General features: G+C 37.5%; 4 protein-coding genes and 1 long non-coding RNA gene across 10 annotated transcripts; 1 reads left to right on the top strand and 4 right to left on the bottom strand.

The window, feature by feature from the left end:
• Positions 1 to 779: 779 nt before the first annotated feature.
• LOC133720902 (alpha carbonic anhydrase 7-like) lies at positions 780 to 2,005 on the bottom strand. 2 transcript variants are annotated; one of them, XM_062147385.1, is made up of 4 exons: positions 1,807 to 2,005; positions 1,504 to 1,724; positions 1,209 to 1,315; positions 780 to 1,124 (listed from the first exon to the last, which is right to left on the bottom strand). In XM_062147385.1, the coding sequence occupies exons 1-4, from the start codon at positions 1,898 to 1,900 to the stop codon at positions 956 to 958; spliced, it is 591 nt and encodes a 196-aa protein (XP_062003369.1). In that variant the 5' UTR covers positions 1,901 to 2,005; the 3' UTR covers positions 780 to 955. The 2 variants fall into 2 exon arrangements, with proteins under 2 accessions (XP_062003369.1, XP_062003368.1); XM_062147384.1 differs by having other exon boundaries at positions 785 to 1,124; positions 1,804 to 1,996.
• A 4,958-nt stretch (positions 2,006 to 6,963) lies between these two features.
• Positions 6,964 to 10,304, top strand: LOC133719969 (uncharacterized). Of its 2 annotated transcripts, none has more exons than XM_062146169.1 (3): positions 6,964 to 7,077; positions 8,307 to 8,590; positions 9,003 to 10,304. In XM_062146169.1, the coding sequence occupies exons 2-3, from the start codon at positions 8,324 to 8,326 to the stop codon at positions 10,155 to 10,157; spliced, it is 1,422 nt and encodes a 473-aa protein (XP_062002153.1). In that variant the 5' UTR covers positions 6,964 to 7,077; positions 8,307 to 8,323; the 3' UTR covers positions 10,158 to 10,304. The 2 variants fall into 2 exon arrangements, with proteins under 2 accessions (XP_062002153.1, XP_062002154.1); XM_062146170.1 differs by lacking the exon at positions 6,964 to 7,077 and adding an exon at positions 7,083 to 7,181.
• Positions 10,305 to 10,441: 137 nt separating this feature from the next.
• On the bottom strand, positions 10,442 to 12,516 carry LOC133719971 (carbonic anhydrase Nec1-like). The gene is made up of 6 exons (XM_062146171.1): positions 12,253 to 12,516; positions 11,934 to 12,151; positions 11,459 to 11,683; positions 11,076 to 11,240; positions 10,911 to 10,964; positions 10,442 to 10,791 (listed from the first exon to the last, which is right to left on the bottom strand). The coding sequence occupies exons 1-6, from the start codon at positions 12,356 to 12,358 to the stop codon at positions 10,705 to 10,707; spliced, it is 855 nt and encodes a 284-aa protein (XP_062002155.1). The 5' UTR covers positions 12,359 to 12,516; the 3' UTR covers positions 10,442 to 10,704.
• Positions 12,517 to 14,727: 2,211 nt separating this feature from the next.
• Positions 14,728 to 17,429, bottom strand: LOC133721853 (uncharacterized). 4 transcript variants are annotated; one of them, XM_062148595.1, is made up of 8 exons: positions 17,222 to 17,429; positions 16,890 to 17,046; positions 16,090 to 16,353; positions 15,911 to 15,992; positions 15,764 to 15,830; positions 15,463 to 15,654; positions 15,317 to 15,377; positions 14,728 to 15,224 (listed from the first exon to the last, which is right to left on the bottom strand). In XM_062148595.1, the coding sequence occupies exons 3-8, from the start codon at positions 16,340 to 16,342 to the stop codon at positions 15,064 to 15,066; spliced, it is 816 nt and encodes a 271-aa protein (XP_062004579.1). In that variant the 5' UTR covers positions 16,343 to 16,353; positions 16,890 to 17,046; positions 17,222 to 17,429; the 3' UTR covers positions 14,728 to 15,063. The 4 variants fall into 4 exon arrangements, with proteins under 4 accessions (XP_062004579.1, XP_062004578.1, XP_062004580.1 ...); XM_062148594.1 differs by having other exon boundaries at positions 16,890 to 17,013; XM_062148596.1 differs by having other exon boundaries at positions 16,898 to 17,013.
• Positions 17,430 to 21,129: 3,700 nt separating this feature from the next.
• Positions 21,130 to 22,346, bottom strand: LOC133722573 (uncharacterized). Its single transcript, XR_009852853.1, has 2 exons — positions 21,880 to 22,346; positions 21,130 to 21,757 (listed from the first exon to the last, which is right to left on the bottom strand). It is a non-coding gene; the product is annotated as an uncharacterized LOC133722573 (long non-coding RNA).
• Positions 22,347 to 24,141: the final 1,795 nt, after the last annotated feature.

Genomic DNA, 24,141 nt, shown 5'->3' with positions numbered 1-24,141 from the left:
AAAACAATCCTGCTACAAAGAGCAAGCATGTGCTGCTAACTGGTGTGCTACATTATTCCCCATTGCAATTGTTGATCCAAGTCATTCATTTTTAGTAATTATTTGAAAATTATATCTACTAAAAGATTAAGGAAATAATTGAATCTCTTAAGGGTGCAGCTATTGTCACCCTACCATTTTCTTAGTTAACCCTACAAATATTTGAATTATTGAAAGACTATATTACCCAAGTGCAAAATGACTAATAAGTACATTAATTTTCTAAAATCCAAATATGTAAGAAAAAAATAAATATATAAGTAATTAATTAAACACAAAGACTACTTAATTTCTCATTGGATAACATTAATCTTTATATTCTCCACCCAAATTTGAATTTATTACTATTTTTTTGTCTTTTTGTTGCCTCCTCATCGTTAATTTGTTATTCAATTCACAAAACCATTACCTTTAACTTAATCAAAATCTTTGCAATATTCTTTATGAACACTGAAAGTAAAAATTTAAAACACGAAGAAGAAAAATCAATCTCTTCTTCATTTATCATAGTTGTAAATTTACTAATCTTTTTACATAAATTAAAATAGAGAACATTGAAATTGAAAAAAAAAATTAACAAAATGGGAGTAAATCAGATTATGATTTTATTAGAAAACTTTAATAAATTTTAATTTTTTTTTATGAGTATAAATTAAATGAGAGATTTTCGCTAAAAATATTTATTTTTTAATTGGATATGTCATATAAGGATATTATTGGAAAGAGAAATGGGTTAAATAACTAAATTTAATAATTAAAATTAAAATGTAGGGTGTAATGAGCAAGTAAGGTGAACAAAGAAAATGGTAAGGTGACAATAGCCACACCCATCTCTTAATCATTTAAAGATATCAAATAAATAGACAGTTCATCAGAGTATAAGTCTTAGCAAAACCGCCTTTTTATTTGATAACCATTAGGTGACTAATAGATTACCAATTTGATTGTTTTTTTTGTACAAATTAATGATCTTTAACTCTACCTTTGAGAAAAAAGGACTACGTCTACCAATTTTGTACAGGAATGCGACTACAGCTACGTTGTTCTTCCGGCTGTGGTGAACCATGTGCAATTCCAAATCATAACTGATAAAGAGAAGTCTGTTTAGACATATTGGAGGAAGCATTTTGGATTTTTCAAATAGAGAAGCAAATAAGAGAAAGAGAGACCTTCTGCCATTAATGAAATGTTCAGAGGATCTGTGCCAATGGCATTGTTTGAGGAAAAAAACAGTGCCATTGATCTGAATTGATCCTGCATCACCCTCCCATTCAATCTGCAACAATTGAATATAAAAAAGAATTAGTAAAATAAAAAGGATTGGGGAAATAGTTAGCAATGAAAGAAACTATTTTAAAATTTTTCTGCACCGACGAGAAAAAGTACAGGAATTTAAAATTGGAATTCCATTTGTCACCTAGAAAAAGATTGTAACAATATTTGCTAGGCACTAAGCTTCCATACCGCAATAGCATGACCTTCATTCTTCATAGTTGCATTTGAAGGCTTATAGCTCATTTTAAGATCATATACTCTTGAGATTGCTTTTCTAGCGTGCTTATCCGACAAATCTATTGGCGATTGCAATTTTCCATCTTTGCATGCCTTCCATTCTTTCTTAAGGTCTCCCCAGTGCTCTGGTCCCTTCTTGCTCCCTTTCCTATAATTATACCCTATTTCTTCCACTGCAGTACCAAAAACAAAATTAGCTCAGTACGTATCGATTATGATGATAAATTCATGTATTATATGTTTTGGCATTACCACCATGGCCAGCTCTGATGGGTTTGATTGGTTGCCAGTACAGAAGAAAAAGAGTGAAAGCAAAGAACTGAAGATGAGTTTTCATTGATCTAATCATCACTACGTCTGCAAAGAACAATGGATACTTCTAGCTAGATAGTACTAATTGTGCAATAGTATATATACAGCTCTTGGATTAGTGCAATCCATTTATACTTGATGCTTACTGTACTTGAACACACATGCATTGACTAGTTCACTTCTCCATTCCTTGATTCATGTTAGTTCGATCTATCTCTCCTTGCTAAATATAGACATCATAAATCCTTGACTTTTTCGCGTGATATCTTATTTGTTCTATAATCTGCAACAGTTGGTTATTAGAAACTGCTAGATTTGCTAGATCCTTATAATAAGCTAAAAATTCCACGGGGGCTACAAATTTTGGTATTCAAAAACTGCTTGATTTGCTAGATCCATATAATATGGGAAATTAATTTCCATTGGGGCATTGGGCTACTGTATTCGAAAACTGTCATGATAAGTATGGTGAATCCCACTGGCCACATGCATGATGCGACACTAAAGCAAGAAAGTGAAGAAACACAAAGAGGAACCATAGTCATTCTGTCATGATAATTTTTGTTTATTTTTTTATTTTTTTTGTCAATAGAACTTTCGTTAAGAACAGAAGAAACAAACGGAACATTATACAAAGGAAAAGAATACAAACACACTAAAAACTGAAAACATGAACTATACTAGAACTTCTCAGCAGAAACAAAGAAAACTAAGGAGCAAGATAAAAGAAAAGAACTTAAGAGCCGGTCCAGCGTCATACAGAACTATACGGGTGAAGGTAGAAGGTGGATGATTAATCCAGTCAATATATAGGGCACATCCGCCTGCGTGCCAAAGAAACAATATGATCAGCTGCTTGATTGGCTAGTCTATTGGTCCAAACCCAGCTAGCATGAGGAATTGCAACTAGGATCTCTCGAATATAATGCACCAATGGAGTGATAATTCAATCCGGTAACAAGTCTATTCTGTCATGATAACTTTTGTTAAAACATTCCTAAATTCATTTAGGCACAATGCTACTTTCAATTATCACGAGTACTACTTTGACCTATCGTGAATCCCACGGGCCACATGAATGATGCTACACTAAAGTTCTCGATGTATAAGTGGAACCGAAGTCATCCTCTCATGCATGATAACTTTTGTTAAAACATTCCTAAATTCATTTAGGCACAAGGCTATTTTCAACTATCGTGATATATGTCTGAGAGCATGGAACTTATCTCTTATTTATGGCTAAGGTTTACTTTCAAGGGTTCTTCGGTGGTGCCTTAATGTATTAGTTCATTAAAATTTGTAATTGCATCTGGACCATCCATTTTATACAGATAATAGATGCGCATCAACCACACGTGATTGTGGGTACTGAGTATAGTAGGTTTCAACGATGCAATTTCAAAATTTTAAATTCAAACATTGTGCGGGAACCATCACCATTCATCTTTCTGAGTTTGAAAGAGGGAGATGAGAGTGAAAGAAAGAGAGGATAGCGAGACTGCAAAGATATGAAGAGGAGAGTGAAAAGCCGACCTGACCGGTGAGATTGCAAAGAGGACAGAGATATGGAATCCAAAATAGTATTTAGAGAATATAACAGCACTCTGTTCACGAAATCCGCAGAGTGAAAAAGATAAATAGTTGAGACTTGAGTGGCTTAAGTTGTTGATTCTTCATACTATGAAAATTAATTAAAATCAAAGTATACATACCTTGAGACTGAGAGGCTTAAGTTGTATCGGACATGAAACTACTTGCAAGATTTAGCTTGGCCGCTATTCACCTGTGGTGTTACCTGCTCAATTGGTAACAATTTGAAATTAAGAAAATAATCCCAAATAGACTACGATACTCAGAAAAGCTCCCACCAAAACTAAAAATTGCAACATACTTTCACTTGTTAACAAACTCATCTCAAAAAGCTATCTCAATCATAGCATTAAGGCCTTAAATGAGTTTTAGAAAGAGTGTTTCTGATAAGATGTTTACTAGAAAGTCATTACTTATCTGATAAATTAGATAAGTCAAAGCTATGGATGCAAAGGAGGAGCAAACAAGTGAAACATAAACACTCTTGTAGGAAGAGGACTGTGATTTTTGCTCTTATAAAAAGGCATAGTCCTCCGCTCTCTCTAAACCGAGTTAAAAGAGTCTTGCCCCATAAAGACAACCAAGTTTCTGAGAGTAGTGCATAAGAGCTTTGCTTCAAGTTTCAGAAATGGCTTCAGGTCACTTCCTTCTCCTGGTATCATATGCATTAATTTGCCAAATATGAAAACATAAAGTACTTTGAAATAAACAAACATTAATGGCCAGATTAAGTTCAAGCGTACAAATAATCACCTAAAGCATACAACATACTTCTCGCCACTTTTTTTGGTTTCAAAACTGGATGAAGACTACGCAACGACACCCAAATCTTAATAGAACTGAGACTATCATAATCTGCCACCAACACCATGGCAGAACCTCCTCGTAGCTTACCATCGCATAAAGTCACTGAAACAAATCACACCACAAGCTAGAGGGATCAAGCTCTCAGACTAACAGCACTATGAAAATCCCATAGTTTTCCAAATGTTTCTTGAAAAACTTCAGGATAATAGTTTGATGAGAGAGAGAACGACAGATTAAAGATGCACTATCATCTAAAACTAACGACTTCCTTGATCCACACGCGTAAAGTCATTGCACGCGAGCTAGGAGGCAAGATTCTTGGTCATCTGTTCATCATTGAAGAAGGTGCTTTTTGTTGGAACCTATATGGAAATTGTGGGATAGTGATCCCACGTTAGAGACTAGGCTCTAGACCTGTAACTGGACCGGATTTTGATCCGAACCCGCTCCAGATCCGTGGCTATTAGACGGGTTTGGATCGAAAATTTTGATCCGTTGATCCGTTAATGATCCGTATCCGTTAACCCGTTTATTTAACGGATCAAATACTGATTTAGGTCGATCCGATCCGTTAATGATCCGGCCCGTTTTTGTAATAATAAAATATTATTATTTTATTAATATATTATTATTTTAAAAAAATATAAAATATAAAATATGAAGAATTTCTAATACAAATTTTTTGCAGAAATCTAAGGGACAGTCCATCACCCAAGATTCCAAGAAGCATTAATATTTTTGATAATGTAATTCTATTTTTGGTGATACTTTTTATGTTGTTTTGATATTTTATTAATATCTTGTGAGGTATTATGATATAAATTTAATATTACTATTTAAAATTTTAAAATATTTGAAATTATAAACGGGTCGGATTAGCGGATCGGGTATCCGTTAATCCGGTGGATACGGATTTGGATCGATCTATCAATGATCCGCCGGGTTAACGGAGCGGGTTTGGATCGAATTTTTTTTTAAGTAAACGGATTTGGATTTAGGTCGATCCGATCCAAATCCGGTCCATTTACAGGTCTACTAGGCTCCTTCTTGCTCCGAAGATGTTTACACAACGAACAATTTAGATGGATAAAGTGAGAGGCAAGGCCCTATTGTGTTTGTGCGTGTGTGTGTAATCTCAAATATTGAGCCTTGGGGCTCCTGGGCCTTAATTAAATTCCAAATAAAAATTATATTTTTCCTTTTTGTAATTTCAGATAAAGACAAATAAAATTAGTTTAATCCAAAACAGTTGCAACTGTTCAATTCAAATTCAAATTCAAATTAAACGAACAGTCGCGTCTCCTTATCCAATCTCTATAAAAAGGACGTCAAGGTTCATTGCAGAAACACATCGGTTTCTTGACATTTATTTCTTCTACAAAAACTCGAGAGAAAACACAAGTGATCGAAGTTCGCCAGGTTTCAAATTATCTGTGCAACGCCTTGAAACAAGAGTTGTATCCTGCAGGATAGACGTTCAAGCAACCATAATACATGTGTGGGGACGAATTTCTGTCTTAGGACATTGCTTCGCAAGCCTCTCTCAAGAATCAAGTCAGTTCTTTCATTTTGTTCAATCATTTTATATTAGAATTGATTTATTTCGTATATTATCTATAAATTGTAGTTTATTTTTGGTTACACACACATTGTGATTTCAGCGACTAAGGATTGATTTGGGATTAAAATCCTTCACAAAATTCATAGAGAGAAAATCCTAACAAAGCTCTGGAGACTTGTTAAAATTACAAAGATAGTATGATATTTATTTTAGCTAAAGAATATAAGTACTTTCTCAAGTATTTGAAAAGGTGAAGATCGTGTACAACTAAATTTAAAGGTTAGTTAAAAGTTATGGAGAGGACTTTCATTTTTCATTTGAAAAATAATGCATTGGAATTACATGATAACTACGCGTTTGTGAGTCATATTATGAATCTCTCATTTATAAAGACTAGCTTTTTACGTGTTATTTGGATTCAGAAAGTCACTTAAAAAAAACAAAGAGGTGGTTAATTTTGGTTTATCAGTTTATCTACTTGCTTTTAGTCGTGAGAATTTAAAATGAATGTAGACTTCTCCCACTACCCACGTCTATTTTCCATAATTATCTCTTTATTTATTTTTATTTTATTTATTTATTTATTTCTCATTACTATAATAATTCTTGTATTTATTTGTTTAAATTATTCTATAGGGGAAATTAAAATATTTTAAAATTTGGTAAAGGTTTTAAGAGTTTCGCTTTATAGTACTAGAGATATATAAGACTTATCTCAACAATTTCTCAAAAAAAAAAAAAAAAAATCTCAACGAACCGAACCAAATACTTATAGGCTGAGTCAGAGATTTAAATTTCTAAAATTTATTTTAGAGTTTTTCTATTGAAACCTCCAAATATACTCACTTGACTTCCTATGCTTTTTACACCTCCCATCAAATTTTCAAATACTAAATTTACTCACTAAACCTCACTAAAGTTCCTCAAATAACCTCACTCATATAATTTGCAAACATACTATTATCTTTAAAATAAAAAACTTAGTCATTTCAATGATTTAATTACTCTATAAATCTTAATTACATATCCATTCCTTAATCAGACAACATAAATATTTTTTTCAATTAAAAAAAAAATCAAATACAAGGTGTCATTTGACAAAACTGCCCATCTCAGACTACTCCACTTTGCCTTTGGTTTCTCACCTCCTCAAATAGTCTTTCCTTTCAATTTTATGTTTCTCCAGGGACCAGAGGTGCAAACCAGAATCCACAGGATTACAGAGTCCGAACCCGTCCTACTCGGCTGCGCCCCAGGTACATTTACATTTACATGCACACACACCCGATTCCTTTTTCCACACCCTTTCTTGCTTTCTTCAACCAACCCATTAATGGAGGTCGCAAATTGAACCACCAAGGTTAGACCTCCCTTCCTACGATAACGCCTTTGTTTTATCAAAACCCCCCCCAAGATTTTAGTAGAGAGCCCAATTGTTGTTAATTCTTCGTGTTGTGGATCGATTATAATACGAACTTGAGGATGATAACGACGCCGTTATACGTTTTACCCATTTTAGAGAGACTACATTTTGTCTCAACGGAAAATGGGTTTTCCGGGAAAACGAAAAGTGCTCGATTAGAACTTCATTGTTGTACTGACTTGTTTTTTTTTAAAAGGGTGGAATCCTTTATTGCGCCCTTTTTGATTTTTGTGTAACTAGAAATTGTATTCACTCTTGGGTTTTGGTTTTCCCTTCAAAACCCAGAAGTTGGAGGATATGAAGAGTTGGTTTCAAGATGAGGACACAAGTTATATTTATGCTTTCAAAAATAAAAATTCTATTGGTGTTTGATAGAGAGACATTTCCATTCTCAGCCTGTCAAATGCAGGAATGAGAATCTTGGTTTCTAGTGTTATTTTTCCTTTTGCCCTGAGGAATCTAATGTTTTTCATAAACCCCATTGCATTGCAATTTGCAAGCAATTGGTTTAGAATTCCCCACTCCGAAGAAACAAGCCCTTGGTCTTGAATAGTGAGAATTTGGGAAGCTTATGGCATCCCCTGTTTGATTCGAGGTGACGCTTACTGTAGACACAGTAAGTTTAGGGATGATCTCGGATGAGTGAGGGCTGAGAAGTCCTCCTCCAACTGGCTCGATTTGAATTTTGAACAAAGATGAGTTTGGACTGGGAGGCCCAGCAAATGTTGTCACTTGTTTTTTTTTTTTGGTTTTTTCTCCTAGTTGAATGATTAGTCATTTCAACAAGGTTTAAGGCTTGTACAGGATGAATTATGTTCACGTGGAACTGTAGAAGGTTATAAGGTCGGACCACACATGAACACTTTGACTCTTTCCAGGATTGTTTCTGACCCATTGACCCAGTTACAGTTATAAATGTCCGATTTACTGTTAAATTGACGTTTATCACATTGCTTGGCAAGTTTGGTTCATCAATCTCTGTTGATATTGAAATTGCTCTATAAATGTTTACTATCTTTTCCTGCTATGAGTACACACTGAAGGAGTGAAAATTTGATGCAGGGTTATATTAGGATAACATGGTTGATATGTCATTATCGACAAGTCATAGTAGTCATGACAATCAAGGGAGTGACGCGAAGACTGCTTTGCACCTGAGGGATCCGATGAGAGAAACAAAATCGTCTTTTGGTTTCTTTTCTGATTCTGACATATTGGTGTGGTTAAAAGGCCTTGCAATTGACTCTGGATATTGTAAAGCATCCCCAGGTTCAGCTCAACAGTTATGGAATCAGAGTCTTGAACTACGGAAACTTTTGCTTCTTGCTAATGACGTTTCTCCTCGGGTAAGTTCAACCCAAAGATCGATTATTTGTCAATCATCTCATCGATAAATGTAGTTGCTTATTTGACTAAACCATATCAGTGTGACCACTATCTAACAGCTTTCCTTTATACGATATTATTTAGCTAAACCAAATTAAGATGTTAGAATAATAAAACAATAGTTGACCACATCCTGAAAGCTTAGCTTCACATGGTATCCATATTAGTATGTTAAGAGTAATTAAACTATGGTTGACTACTTGTTAACAGTTTAGATTTAGAATGGCTCCACGTATTGTTAGTGATAATGTCTTGAATTTGAAATGTAGTATACATTTTTAGGACTGTTAGTACAGAATTTATTCTCAACATGAACTTCATTCTTCCCTCAATTTTCTGACGATGCCTTTTTTCTCCTTTTGTTTTCTATAGAGTAAGCGAAAACTTGATCAGTTCCTAAGAGGTGGTAGATTCGCAGGCGCTTCAGAATTGGAAACGAAGAAATCCGATGATCATGTAAAGAGAATTTGTAGAGGGCATTCTGTCTCATGCTCAACCAATACAGATGGCAAGAATGAAATTTTCAGACCACAGATTCTATGTAGTTCACTCATGTCTGGAAATTCGTTGACAAATGAGGATGAATATCGAGCGAAGCAATGTTGTCCCGATTTGACCATTCTGGATGATATGGAAAAATACGGTGCTCCCTACAAGGATAATTCTGCTTCTCCCCTCATTGATGCAGATGAATCAGTCCATGGTTCGAGTACATTAAGTCTGGAAAAATCCAACTTCTGTGATGCAACCACTTTGAAGGTTAATGATTCAGTTGACAGTTCAGATTCTTTCAGTTTAGATGAGTATGATTCAGAACTTGAAAGGGCATTGAGGTTATTGGTTTCCAGTGATGATGATCTTCGAAGATCTGTTACTTCCGCTCACCCTACAACTTCATTGAGCTCAGAGGAGAGAAATCATAAGGCTTGCGAAATATTGAGATGTTTATTTTCCGATGGCAAGTATTTTCGAAGGTCTGTTCCCATTGGCCGTGATTTTCAGGCTGATGTTCCAAAGTGGATAGGACCAGTCAATAGGAATAAGCTTTACAGTGAGGATGGTGATTCAAAAGTGTCAAGGTGGTTGGGCACTCTTATCTGGCCAATCAAAGGGAGGAAATGTGGAGGAGCTACCATAAAAGCAATTGGGAAAGGGAGACCTGAGTCTTGTTCTTGTGTCTCTCCAGGATCTGTTGATTGTGTCAAACACCATATTCATGAAGCACGACTTTGCTTGCAGTCCGAGATTGGTCCTGCCTTCTGCAGTTGGAAGTTTGACGAAATGGGAGAATTTGCCTCGAAGTCATGGACTTTAAAAGAACAGAGAACTTTTGAATCTCTTGTGAGAACAAATCCAATATCAAATGAAGCAAGCTTTTGGAAGCTTGCGTTTAAGCGTTTCCCTAATAAGCGCAAGAAGAGCATCGTGAGCTATTACTATAATGTGTTCATCCCTAGACGTATGAGCCTTGAGACTAGATCTTCCCTTGATGAAATTGACAGCGATGATGACTCGATAGAGGTATAGCAGAGAGGCTATAATGTAGAGTTAGAGTGGTAGACATATTCTGAAGATATGAAACTTTTGATTTTTGAGCAGTTTGAGGTTGAGACTTGTGAAAATCTAGCTCGACTGCATTTTTGAAGACTGATGTTGCCAGACCAGTGGTAATTTTGGGTTTAAGAAACACACAAAAATCCAACTCATTTTTTATACTTGTGATTTGCTTCTTACGAATTCTTTCCTGTAGTGTGAGTATATGCATTTGTCTCTTATTGAGGGTTCCAATCCAAATCTAAGAGAGGTCAACAGAAATTAGACTTGGACTAGTTGTGGTATTCAAAAAGGGTTCTGATGGAAAGATTTATACTTTCAGGTTTCCCTTTTCAAGGAATCTCTTTGAACGGATACAATCCAAATTTTGTACTCCTTTGAAGGGTAGAATACTACTTTGAAGGAACACGTCTGATGCCAATAGGAATATGAACTGCAACTCTTATTACACACAAACGACTGTCACGAAACAAAGCAAATCCACATGTGATGCAGCTGGAATGTCTGTGCAAGCAAGTCCTTAATCCCGAATGTGAGACTCAGGGCCGTGGAAGTGCACATCTCGGCGATTGAGAGCTTGCAATGGTCTTGCATTCTGTTCTGCGAACTGCATTCAAATGACAGTTTGAAGTAAACAAAAACACTACACCAAAGAGTGAAAAAGAACAGAAAATGAAGAAAAAAAATGATTAAATAGTCATGAATTAAAAAAGTTAGGCTACTTACGTCATGAACGGCTTCTCGAAGCAACTCCATTTGCTCTCTTGAAACAGTAGTTAACTGATGATCACGAAAGTAAACGAGATTAAATAACTTCAGATAATTCTAAGATTTCGCTCCGAAGTCTACAAGACTTAACAAATCGATGGTTGGTATTGATGAAGATTATACCTTTTTGTGGATGATCCAAGTTACTCCTTCAGTGCAAGGAGGTACAGTGAGTGAGCCTATGTACTTGTAAAATTTTTTGCCACCCTTCTTCACATCTCTTGGATCAACCACCCCTCTGTGTCTCTCTTCCTCTTCATCAATCATGGCATGGATATCCTTGCTTACCTGAAAGGGTCAAAAAATTAGTGAGATTGAAGATCTTTAAAACATACATTGATTTGATGCGAGTCACCAACTTTGTTCACAAAATGATGTGTTTGTTTGTATGCATGTCGGAGCCAAAAATTGAATAAATAGAAACAACCACATCATTTTCAGGTCAACAAGATCAATTCACTAAGCTTAGCACGCAGTACATAATACCAATAGACTGGGGCTTTTACCTCCGAGAGAAACTTATCAGGCTTGCCAAGTTTGTAGAGGTATGTAACCACAACTATGTTGTTTTCGACATTTGCATCAGGGATTAGGTGTACCATATGAAGCTCCATGTCAAATCTTATACCATCAATTGTATGCTCGGATGGTGAGTGCCAGTGGCATTGTTGTAGCAAGTAATCTGTGCCATTAATCTCTACGGATCCAGCATCACCTAGATTCCACTGGACCTGTTTCACTCAGAAGTTAATACAAGAAGTGGCTTGGTTCACAGTCACATAAAGAAAATTAAGCAATTGAAAAAGCTTCATCCAAGAATAGTTGCAAGAGATTTAAAGATGTGATGACACTATTTAGGTGTTATTCCTAATACTTCCAAAAAGCCACTATGGAAACCAGACTACTCATTATCGTATTAGTTTCAAACACTCCGGCCTGTAAAGATTTCAATATGACTTTAGAGTGCCAATACTTCCTTACCGAAATGTCATGGCCTCTATTTCTGATTGTTGCATTTGCAGGCTTGTACTTGAGTCTCACCTCCCCTTTGTTTAGGCGTACTTGCACATTCTCACTCAGCAAATCTACCGGAGATTGCAGTGTCCCATGTTTACATGCTGCCCATTCTTCCCTAAGCTCTCCCCAATACTTTGGTCCCTTCTCACTGTCTTTCAGATAATCAAACTCTCTTTCTTCTTCTGCAAGAACAATCCTAACATCAGTAATTATATAAGAGATAGCAACCAATATCAACGTTAACAAATACTAGTCTAGCTGCGTGTGATTTTTTGGAAATTACCAACTTCTTGAGCTGTAATGGGTGTTGAGTAGTGCAAAATTTGAAGGAGAAGAAGAAGCAGCATAAATAAAGAAGTGGAGATGGACTTGCTCTGATCCATCATCATTATCAGCAAAAAGAGTTGCAAAGATCTTGCAAATCAAGGGAGACTTTGTTTCTGCAACCAAGTAACTACGAGTTTATATAGATACCTAGCTAATTCATGTACAAACATTAATTGACCAATGCTATCAATTGACTTGATCAAAATTCGTACAAAATTAAGATAATGAAGTTCCCTCGGTTCACGGAGTCATTCATAATTATGCTTGTCCGACCAGCTGTTTAGTACTAATATATTTTTATTTTCATTTGCAACCGTACATCGAGATTTTAATATTCGTCTCCATGGATAGCAATTGCCAATCCTCCGATGTCAACTAGAGGAAGTACGATTGAACGATTTAATTGTAAATTAATCTGATATACATTGTTGCGGAAGGTGCTTAAGTTCGACTACTCTATATCTAATTCGTATGGAGCCATCATTTTCTCAGCCATCTTATCACACACCATATAAATCATCGATGATGTTAGCATAGATATGTAGATTAGTTGACCTTTTTTTTTTTTTTTTTTAGATCACACGGTACGTATTCTCAAATGTTTCCTAAGCTCAGAGACTAATCCATACGCTGGGGATCATGTCAAAACGCTTCATTCCCCCTAGCCACCAAGAATAGATTAGGATTTAAACTCCAATCAGCGTTAGCGGGACTCGAACCTGGGTGTGGGGGTTCCACACGTGGAGGCTCTTATCAATTCGACCACCTGTGGTGGTTTAGATTAGTTGACTTTAATTAAGGCTGACCATGAATTTTGTCCGGATCGTACGTACAAGGATTAAATATCTTAGGATTCAATGATCATGTACGGAATCATATAAGAGGACAAAATACTTGAGAATTAGAAAACCATGATTAATTTGAGTTTAGAGAAACTTAACAATCCTCTAAACTACTCTTCTGACTTTTCATCTCTTATATGACAGTCTAATTAAAAGGAAAAACATTTTAAGCATTGACTTTCTGAAAAATTTTGTAAGCTTGCAAAGATTGAGACTGCTTCCCTTGAACCCCTGAAACCCTGAGTAGTTGCAAGTTTTTAGAACTTCTAATAAATGGGAGCTGTCGTCACGGCCAAAAGAAGAAAGGAAAAAAAAAAACGAGAATTATAAATTAGTATTGGCGGCTTCTTGTTGATATTAATTTTGTGTTATATTTCTAATTAATATCAATGTTGTTTAAAGTTTCAACTTTATTAATTTTCTATTATATACCGACAGTGGTGTTCACCTGGTCAGTTGCTGGCCAAAGAATTTATGCTCAATAACCCTTAAATTTACATCGATCTAAGGATGAAAAACAAAACACCTCAACTTAATTGTTCCAAATAGTACTTTTACTAATACAATTCAGAAATACCAAGCTAGCAAGTATTCTTTTTCTTTGGGTTTGTCATGAAGCTAGTCGAACTGTCGAACTAGCATATATGCATCTGAGTAGATTCATCAAGCATGTTTCAGACGAACTCTAGCGCGATCTGATATCAACGATCGATGATCAGTTGTGTTTGTCGTCCCTCGCGCTATTGTCACTTATATGGATCTCTCGATGATTGACTGGCATGGCTGCACTGCGCACTGGCCTTGCATTCAGCTCTGCATACTGCAATTAGCCAATCATGAAATAAGAACGAATAAATAAGTTAATTGATCAAGTCATATACGCTTATTAATTATTTAAAGTAATTAAAGCCGGCCACTTACATCATGCACAGCCATTCGAAGTAGATTTATTTGTTCCTTTGAAACAGTTCCAAACTGGATGAAAGTCATGAAACCAAAATTAGGTTGTTAAAGAGCTAGATCACATTAAATCTGGGCCAAGGCCCAAATACTAGAAATTAGAAAGATGCATCAATTTAACAGGAGGCCGAAGTAATTACCTGTTTGCTGATCGATGATCCAAATAACGCCTTCAGTACATGGAGGAATATGGTGAGAGATCCCACATATCTGTAGTTGGTGCCAGTCGGATTATTTGTGCAGGATCAATCACTCATATGCTTCTCTCTGCCTTTTTTTTTTTTGGTTAAATTCTCTCTGCCTTTTGATTAGTCATTAATGCTGCATCCTTTATCAGCTGACCAAAATCGATCACAAGTACTGCCAACATGTTAGATCGTTAAGAGTAACCAATCTTATTAGTCCGAAAGGATTAAAGGCTTGGTGTATTTTTTTTTTTTTTTTTTTTTTGGGTTAAAACAGGAGCCATGAACAGCATAGTGCTCTCTCATCCTAAATTTATTGAAATAAAGATAATGTACAATCTAGGATGGCACAAGAGCTAAACCCCTAAAGAACAAAATGAATGCCATCAAATTTAAACAGTGCAACTAGCACAAACAAAAAGAACAAATCAATGAAAACGAAAGTCAGGAAAACCAAGCTTATCTCGTTGACATTGGTCATGAATGAAATGAGGAGGCTCGTCCCACCAAGTCAATACAAACATCGACAAACTGTATATATAGGATACGTACTTTATTGAATATGTAATATACACATCGATCAGTAGTTTACTTGTAAACGATTATAGGTTCGGATTGAAATAAATGAAACACTGCTGCATATTAGTGAACATTCAACATTATGTGATGGATTCATTTAACCTTGTTCTTAATTAGTAGAAACTAGAAAATACCGCTGATAACAATCTTATTCTAATGTCTCCAGCACCATAACACTAATTGATGAGCTTCTGCAATAGCTTAATCTTTCTGGAAATGAGTAATGATCTTTGAATAGAAATCCCAATCAGAGTGAGTAGTTGTTATTGCTGGCTGTCCAAATGGATGATCTTTAACATAAGAAGTAACATCATCGGCATCTGCAAGTCCCTCCAAGTAAAACCTCAACTCACCATTAGGACCTAATAACACATTTGAAGTAAATTTTCAGCACATATGAAACCAGACGACTCTTTTCTAAAAATACAAACCAACCTTGTTTAGTTTTGCTTACCTAAAGCCTTGTCACCAACTTGGCCAACCTTGTATTCAGGAGGAAAGATGGCTGTGTGAGCCTGAAGAGAAACAATAAACAAATATTAAATAAATAAACACACATGTTTATAAAAAAATTAACAACAATTTAATGTATAATATTACAGGATTTAGTAGAGCCTTGTAAGCCTTATCATCAATTAACAAGGTGTTCAATGAAGAGTATTTCCCCATGGAAGATGAAACTGAGGCTTTGAAACCCTTGTTTTCCCATATTTTCTTCAACTCTTTCAGAAAGAGGGGCTTCTTTTGGTTCTCCAAGGTTTTGAACCCCGAATCAGTACACTCCTCTTGATCCTAAAGGTATCAAGAACATTGTAATTGTATATTATTACATCAATGTCAAAACAGTGAACCAAAGCTTTACAAAATTTAAAGTGCATGACATGAGATATTGTGTATGTACCCAAGCAAACAACAACTTCCTCCCCAACCCTTTCATCACACAATCCAAGGCATTGTCCAAGTACCATCTGTTAAACACATTGTTAATTCAAACAGAGAACTCAGAATTACAACAAAGAATGATGTTGATGGTAATCTCAGTACTTACTCCCTTGCAGAAGACCATATTCCCACTTCAAATCTTTCCAGACAAAATTTCATAAATTCTTCACAGTAAGGCCTCTTGTAAACTGTTATCAAGATCAAACAGAAAAGAGCTCTTACTGAACAAACTACAAAATGAGACATGTAATGGGAAAGAATATATGTTATAAAAGCAATTTATACCCTTGTAGTTTCCATATGCTGCATCCGGATGGCGATAATTTGGGATATAGATTTTTTCAGTGCGATATACTCTATGACAAAGCAAGCCTCCAAGACCAATAACCAGAAGCTTCTTCTTCTTCTTCTTTTCTGGGCCAAGGTTGAGTTTCTGTAGCGGGAGAGTCAAGTCATCCAATGTGTTTTTGCTTCCTTCAGCATCACTGTGATCATCACCATCTGAGCACACAACTTTGCTCTTATTCTTTTCAGCCATCTCTTGTTATGCTAGATGAAACATGCATAGGCGGTTGTTATATATCCATATACCTGATTTATATACGAGTTCATCTGAGAACTAATTGTTGTGTCTTTTGAACTCCTTGTGGTCCTTTATTCACTGTTAATCAACGCATGGTTTAATCCCAAGGTTCATTAATACTAGATAACATTCCTGCGCGATGTTGCGGTTTTGTTTTTTCTTCTCTCTAATAATTTGTTCGTAATAGTCACAATTGTAAGGTAAAAACTGTTAATTGAAATTGTTTTGATTTTACATAGGATTCAGTGCACCGACGTGCGCACTTGCACCGACATAAATTGATGGTTAGATTATATTAAATACACTCTTAGGTTATTAATAAAAATATTAATTATAAATATCAAATGTTGAGATCATCTTATAAGTGTTGAGTCATTTGCACCGTATTACAAAAAGTGGTGTTTAAGAACTACATGCATAAAAAATAAATAATAAAAATAATAAAAAATAAAAAACACACAAAAATTGAACAATCGTCCGTAGAAACCCAGAATCCGCTCACCTAATTACCTTGCTGACGAGGAATCAAAAGCAAACAACTGGAGAAGAGACACAGAGTCACAGGCAACAGGAGAAAAAGAACAAAAGCAAAGCACTGATGACCTTCCAACCTTTCCAATCAATCACTACAATTCGAAAGCCAAAGATCAACCAAACCCCTAAAAAAAACCCAATCAAACCTCCACCCACACCAAAAATCAAAGTTTTGCAATTCAGATACAATCTGAGGAACAAAACTCATGCTGATGAAATTTTACACAAAACCCTTAATCGAATAATCCCAAAGGACCGTACCCAACCAAATTGACCGAAAAATTTACACAAAAAAGTTACCTTATATGTCGCCAAGCTGGAAACAAACCGTAATTGAGACCGATCAACAACCTCCCTCACTATCTAAGTGACACGAACAACCACAGCAGAGACCAAGATTTAATCTAAGCAAGACGAACAACCACAGACCAAGATTGAACCGAACTCTCCATCTCTCATTCTCTCTTTCAGTCGGTGAGCCTTTTTTTTTTCTCGATGAGACAACTTCTAATAAAGAGGAAGCATAGACAATTTGTAAAAGTGGAGAGAAAACAGGGCAAAGCAGCCAATCCACTATTCATAAAGGGAAACCTTCCTTTAGTATATAGTATAATTACTAGCACTGGTACCCACGCTTTGCCGCAGGATTTGTGTTGCTAACAATTTACGAGACAAAGTTTCAGAGACACTTGAGTATATGGAATATGCTAAATTAGTTCTGATTAAAGCTGTAATTACAGAAAGAATCAACATGTGAAGTCAGAAACTTTAGAAGCCCGAAATAAAGTAGCTGAAGCAAAAGAAAAGGCATACAGAGCTTTAAGGTGTGCGCTGTATACACAATTGGGACTTTCATTGTTAGTACTATGTTAACATAGCAAATGCTATATGCGAAAGGAAGGGAAAAGACTGAATTAAGTGTCCTAATGAGCATCAGATGGGTGGAGGTTGAAGACTTGAAGCAAACATTACCTGGGGAAAGCTTTTACAATTACAAAACCAAATAAAACTAAAAAAGGATCATAAAAGTCTTTGGATGATTGATGATTCCTTGTTTTGTGCTCTGTGAATCTGTGGTTCCGTAAATTTTGCATAACTTCTGAGCATGGAGAAATGAGCAATGCATGGGTGCAGGTTGTTGACAATTAAAAAAATAAATAAATAATCTGAAAAAGGCCGTTTATGCCATTTACATTTTTTCAAAAAATGGATATCGGATGTTGGAGAATACATCAATTCAATTGAATATACCATAGCCAATGAAAAACAGCTTCAATTAAAAACCAAACTTCAGTATAATTGAGAGAATAAAAGAAACAGATATCAATGAATTATCACCAGCTAACAGATCGCTGCACTCCAACCAAATTATTAGCCAATTGCAAGACAACCATAATAAACAGAAATCATATAAATTTAAAGTTTGAACATTTAAAATTGCAAATCCTATTAACATAGCAGAAAAACTTACCTAAAATAGTAATCAAATTCTCAAAATATCAGAAAAACTGAACTACAGATTTAATCAAAATCCTACTGCCATTAGAAACCCCCCAGTGGTCAAACATAGGTCATAGTTTAGAAAAAAAAAAATTATCTAGTTGTTTCAAGATACTACTCGATAAATGCCCTGAACTACAGATTAGCCTGTTCTTAGCTAATAGGTTGAGATAGCAATCACAGTACTTTTGGGAGTAAGGTTCTCCTTTGACACATAAGCTCCGGATATAGAAAACATAAACATATAAAGCATCAATAGGATTTGCAATTTTAAATGGTTGGACTAAAATACTAAACAACTGATATCCACAAACCAAAGTCTGTTTAATCAAAATCCAACTGCTATCCACAATAATACCTACCTGAAGTTTCAACTATGACAAAGGTACAGCAAGAGACAATTCGCAAACTAAGAAAACACAAAATAAATATGCAGACATCAGAGAAGAAATTTCATAATAAACTATTGGTGGTAGCAGTATGGCTGCAGCATGACTTAGTTTATTGGTTTTCTGGTTTGTACATTAACTTCCATTGTTCATACCTTACCGTAGTTGTTAAGATAGAGTTGTTAAACATAGTTATGGGCTTAGTTGAGGTTAAAAGTGTTAATGTCTAAGATAATGGGCGGTAGCCCAAACCTTGGTTAACGCTGGTCCGGTGGACGGACCGCTACTTGTGATATTCAGACCTTCCGCAACCTGTCAAGTAAAATACAAAGCGGCGTCAGAGGGAGACCGCGTTGGGCTGTCTTCTCTTCTCCGATGCCTAAGTTAGTCAATGTATTTATGTTGACAGAATAATAGTAGGTAAGTAGTAAATGCGTAATTAATGAGGAAAGAGGAGATAACCTTTTATAGGTGGGAGAGAGGCTGATCTCTTCCATGTTTTCTATGTGGGACTGACATGCTTCAGTTCCCAGCGTTGGAGCTTCTGATGCTATCTTGACGCGGCGCGTCCTTGGTGATCTGGGGATGAGTCGGGGCTCAGGCGGTAGCCTGCTTGGCTGTGTTTCCGTAGGTCACATCACCGGCGGTAGTTGGTACCTCTGGCGGTAGCATGAGAGTGGCTCATTATAGCTAATTATGCTTGCAAATGCTTATGTAAGTACAAGTCCCCCAAGTCTCCAGTCAAGGAGGCAATCTTGGTTGGGGAGTTGCCCAGCGGTTTGAAGCGTTACTTCCGCTAGACTTGCAAAAGCATAATTAGCGTCAGTGCGTTGTCAACCATGGACTTACTGAGCGAAAGCTTTATACCCTTTCGGGTGGGCCCCCCAGGGAATCCCCCACTCCCCGGCTAAGATAAACCTCCGTTTGGTCGGTGCATTGTTTGCTAAGGGGAGCTACGCTGAGCAGAGGGTGTTGGGTAGCGAGCCAAAATCTTTGATACCCAAGTGGCGGGCATCAACGTGCATGATCAGGGCCGTCGAAGACTGTGTTGACATGTCCCTTTACTGGTCCTGGAGGACCATGGTTTGACTGCAACGCCGCGTAGCTGTTGTCGTCCATGTGAGGCGTTGCCTTAGTAATTGCCGTTTGGCGGGAATACCACCCTGAGGGTAGGTGGTAAGAAGTGTCGCGGAGACACAAGATGAAGGGAGAAGTTCCGCTAGCGGTGTTGCGCTTCGCGGAGACTGTCGCCTGCTTGCAAGCTGAAAATGGAGAAGTTCCGCTAGCGGTGTTGCGCTTAGCGGACTCTCACGCTTGCAAGATGAAAATGGAGAAGTTCCGATACCAGTGTTGCGCTTAGCGGACTCTCACGCTTGCAAGATGAAAAGGGAGAAGTTCCGCTAGCGATGTTACGCTTAGCGGAGACTGTCGCTCGCTTGCAAGATGAAAATGGAGAAGTTCCGCTAGCGGTGTTGCGCTTAGCGAACTCTCACTCGCTTGCAAGATGAAAATGGAGAAGTTCTGCTAGCGGTGTTGCGCTTAACGGACTCTCACCCTTGCAAGATGAAAATGGAGAAGTTCCACTAGCGGTGTTGCGCTTAGCGGACTCTCACCCTTGCAAGATGAAAAGGGAGAAGTTCTGCTAGCGGTGTTGCCCTTAGCGGACTCTCACTCGCTTGCAAGATGAGAAGGGAGAAGTTCCGCTAAGCAGTGACTTACTCTTGACTGTTAGTGTTCCTGCTTCGTGGACGTTTACTTCGGATAGACGTTTCGTCTGACGGCGTTCGACACGTGGCTGACATGTATTGGGTTAGCGTGTGGAACAATGTCCCCGCAGCACGCCCGTTTCCTCGCCATTAATGCGAGTAATTATTGATTTTGTAACCGAGGTGACGCCTCGATTAATCCGGAGAGTAAGTGCGATCGTGGGCCACGCGTACAGCTGTCGTGTGATGTCGTTTTCTAGCGGACGACGAGGATTTGCCTAATGTTGACATAAAAGAGAGGGAAACCACAGTGGGTTCAACATCTTCGCCATTTTAAACCCAACTTCATCGTCTTCAAGCTTGTTCTGAGAGCCGAGGAGTGTGCTTTGTGAATCGAGTATTCTTTTGCGAAAAGGAAGGTCGTCGTTCGAGCAGATAAGCCTCCTCGTTCTGTAACGCCCCAAGCTGCACCTCACCAGCCTAAGCTCGTTACAGTGCCGCGAGTCTCTAAAACATAAACCGAACGCTCGGCTTACGTCCTAGAGAACCGCTAGGCATTTTGTTGATAAACTTTTCGTAAAACGCACAGCGGGAATTTGAAATACTTTTGAGGTGAAAAACTTGAGTTGTTGAAATCTATTTCATTCGTCCAGAACTTGAATGAATGTTCACACGAAGGATACGAACTTTAAGGAATGAGCAAGCTAACTATCAACAACTTTCGGAACACGAAGTTTGAGAAAAAGAATGTAGAACAAAGTCCAAACAATGGTTTACCGGACTTATTCCGCACACCCAACTCCGTCCGCTTTTGTCCCGTCACCAGTGCACAATACCTGCATCCAAACTGTTGTAGGGGTGAGCTTTCGTCCTCGCTGCTCGGCAGGAAACTCTACCACGACTAGGTTTGAAAATCAACTCAACTTTGTAATCATTTGGATTTGGGCCCAGTGTGAAAACAAAGCAAATATATATATAAGAACGACAAACTTAAATACTCGATGCATGATTAGAAAACTACGTGCGCTTTACCTGATGGCCTGGTTCCGTAGAACCAACATCTGACCTTACCAGTCACAGAGCGCCAAACTTAACACACTAGCTACACACACGGAACCGTGTCATCATTGCGATTGCGCACCGTCCGACCGGTGTAGCTAACCCTCCGGAGGTTTAGGGGTGGCTAATCCCCAAGGAAGTCATCGACCACCTTTCCGCTCTCACACACCACCATCAACAATCTTATACGCACGTTAACTTAAAAACATTTTTAATTTGAACTAACAATGTACTTTCATCATGCACCACGTATATAAACAAATATGGAAAACCACTAGCCAATAGAGAGTCCCGAGTCCCCTACCTGGATTTCGAAGCTTTACCATCTCACGTTGTTCGGAGATCACGAACCTTCCGTTCCTTGGGTAGCTGGAGTCCTAAGTTCCGCCATTTCGATAGTTAATATCGCATTGAATTAATAACTGAAATCTCGACGATTAACAAATCGTACAACCAACTTTTCCTAGTTTGACCAGGAGTTGACCAACTTTGACCAATCGAGACTTGTTCGATAATTAACCCAAATTACCGAACCTTTACTTGAAATTACGATATCGACCAATTACGACTATGTCGAAACAAATCAAACATCGACTTAAATCCAAATACTTTTAGGTGCATCCAAATTTACTAAGACCACCCAATATATATAATTTCTTTTCTCTACTTAATAATTTCGTCACATAGTAATTCGATGGAATTTACTATGGACACCCAACATGATTCCATCTTCAAACAAGGTGTGCCCAAATTACTAAGGACACCCAAACATAACTTGATCTTTTTCACATTGTCAGAACCAATTCAACTAAACGCATACTTGCATATTTATGCTTTGTCATTTTCACCAGAATAAGAAACATACTACAACATCCATCACCAAAATCATTTAACAACTACAATCTTAGCAAACATGGACAAAACAGCAAGCTCACAACATAGCTTTCGATTTCTACTGACTAACTACCAATTTACTCTTCTCAAACACAACATCACAACATGCATGTTACAAGGCAGCCCAGTTTCCAGAAGTGTAAATTCTCAGACCTTCAACAAAACCCAACTCACCTTGTGATCGACTAGATCGAAAAGGAACCTCGAATTGCAGGTCTGCTTTCCAACGAAGAACACAGCAAACTGGAGTCAGCCAGGGCCGGTCCTGAGATTCTAACGGCCTGAGGCGAAGAATTAAAATGTGGCCTCCTATTGTGTGTGTGGGTGTATATATATATATATATAATTTTTTTTTTGTGTGCCAAATAACAGTATAAAATCATGTATTTTGAATAAAAGTAAATATGAAATCAATAACAATACAAAAGTATATGAATATTTATTCCTTGCATAAAATTCTGAATTACAAAACTAGTTTTTTTTTTATGGCTGGAACTCAGTGGGAGGCTAGGCCATCATGCCTTTAAATTTACAAAGCATCACTGAAACCTTGCTCTTCTCGCATTTTTAGCTAGAGATTGAGTTAATGCTTCTTGTCGTTCCTTTTCTTTTCTCTTCTGAGCTCCAGACTTGTGTTTTCTAATGGGAGGCATCTTAACAATAAATAATCGATCTTGTTTGATGTGGGAAATTTTCTATGCATACACAATCAATATATAGGGTTTAATTTGGGTTAGTTTTCCATAAGGAGAAGGAAAAGAATAGTTATTCATATGGAAGAAGGAAAGAAAAGTTTATAAGGAAAAGGAAAGGAAAAATAAAAAATAAAAAAGGAGGCTGGGCCACGGGTCCAAGTTTAAGGGATTGAATGAAAAAAAAAAAAAAAAAACTGAAAGGGAAGCAGCTGCTGCCTGCTGAGCCCCACACTGCCACTCAATTCCCTTAATTGATTGAAAAAAATTCAAGAGAGAAGTGGAGCAGAAGATGACTCGAACCTTGGTGGCCAAGGTTAGAGTCTGACCTCTCTTCCGCTGGAGCAACACGCAACCACATGCTTATGGCAACAAACAGTAATATATATATTATCTTTAACTTATATACAGAAATTCCAAACTCCGGAGGCCCCCGGGAGCCGGTGGCCTGAGGCGGCTGCCTCAGGCGGCAGCCCTCAGGGCCGGCCCTGGAGTCAGCCTAGTCGATTCTGAGTTGATCAACTCAACCCAAGACTGCAGATTGATCTCGACCAAGACCCAAGTGGTGGTTAGGACGCAGAAGTTAAACCGAGGAAGCCAAAACAACCACCGGCAACGTCAATTTCGACGGCGTCCGAAGCAAACCCAGAAACACAATCCATTAATCTCAATCGAATTGAAAAACTAATTAGACTAACGTGCAGAGCGTGATGAGAGGATCAATTTCGGTACCTCACGCAACCCAGACGATCGCCGGAAACTGCAGAAGCTTCGCCGGAAAACCCGAAGCTTTTGGGCTTCAATTCTCTCTTCTTACTCCATGCATGGACGATCTGTGACCAGAGGAGGAACCACGATGAGAAGACGCTTCGAGCATGACCGGTGCGCCGCTGTGAAGTCGCCGGACGAGGGAAGTTCCAATCGGGTTCAGTCGCCGGGTCGACGGGCTGGAGAAACGAGTCGAGGCTTCTGATGTGTTC

The sequence above is a fragment of the Rosa rugosa genome, chromosome 7 (assembly GCF_958449725.1).
Source record: "Rosa rugosa chromosome 7, drRosRugo1.1, whole genome shotgun sequence".
NCBI lineage: Eukaryota > Viridiplantae > Streptophyta > Magnoliopsida > Rosales > Rosaceae > Rosa > Rosa rugosa.
The sequence above is the reverse complement of the archived record's forward strand: the minus strand, read 5'-3'. Positions and strand labels throughout refer to the sequence as shown.

Coding starts and splice junctions, on each gene's coding strand:
- LOC133720902 (XM_062147384.1), bottom strand. CDS start 1,900: ATGATTAGATCAATGAAAACTCATCTTCAGTTCTTTGCTTTCACTCTT. Junction 1,725..1,803: donor CATCAGAGCTGGCCATGGTG/GTAATGCCAAAA, acceptor TTGGTACTGCAG/TGGAAGAAATAGGGTATAAT. Junction 1,125..1,208: donor CATTTCATTAATGGCAGAAG/GTCTCTCTTTCT, acceptor TCTCTTTATCAG/TTATGATTTGGAATTGCACA.
- LOC133719969 (XM_062146169.1), top strand. CDS start 8,324: ATGGTTGATATGTCATTATCGACAAGTCATAGTAGTCATGACAATCAA. Junction 8,591..9,002: donor CTAATGACGTTTCTCCTCGG/GTAAGTTCAACC, acceptor TGTTTTCTATAG/AGTAAGCGAAAACTTGATCA.
- LOC133719971 (XM_062146171.1), bottom strand. CDS start 12,358: ATGATGATGGATCAGAGCAAGTCCATCTCCACTTCTTTATTTATGCTG. Junction 12,152..12,252: donor CATTACAGCTCAAGAAGTTG/GTAATTTCCAAA, acceptor TTGTTCTTGCAG/AAGAAGAAAGAGAGTTTGAT. Junction 11,241..11,458: donor CTGATAAGTTTCTCTCGGAG/GTAAAAGCCCCA, acceptor TGACCCTTTCAG/GTAAGCAAGGATATCCATGC.
- LOC133721853 (XM_062148595.1), bottom strand. CDS start 16,342: ATGGCTGAAAAGAATAAGAGCAAAGTTGTGTGCTCAGATGGTGATGAT. Junction 15,655..15,763: donor GGAAGTTGTTGTTTGCTTGG/GTACATACACAA, acceptor TGATACCTTTAG/GATCAAGAGGAGTGTACTGA. Junction 15,225..15,316: donor AGTTGGTGACAAGGCTTTAG/GTAAGCAAAACT, acceptor ATGTGTTATTAG/GTCCTAATGGTGAGTTGAGG.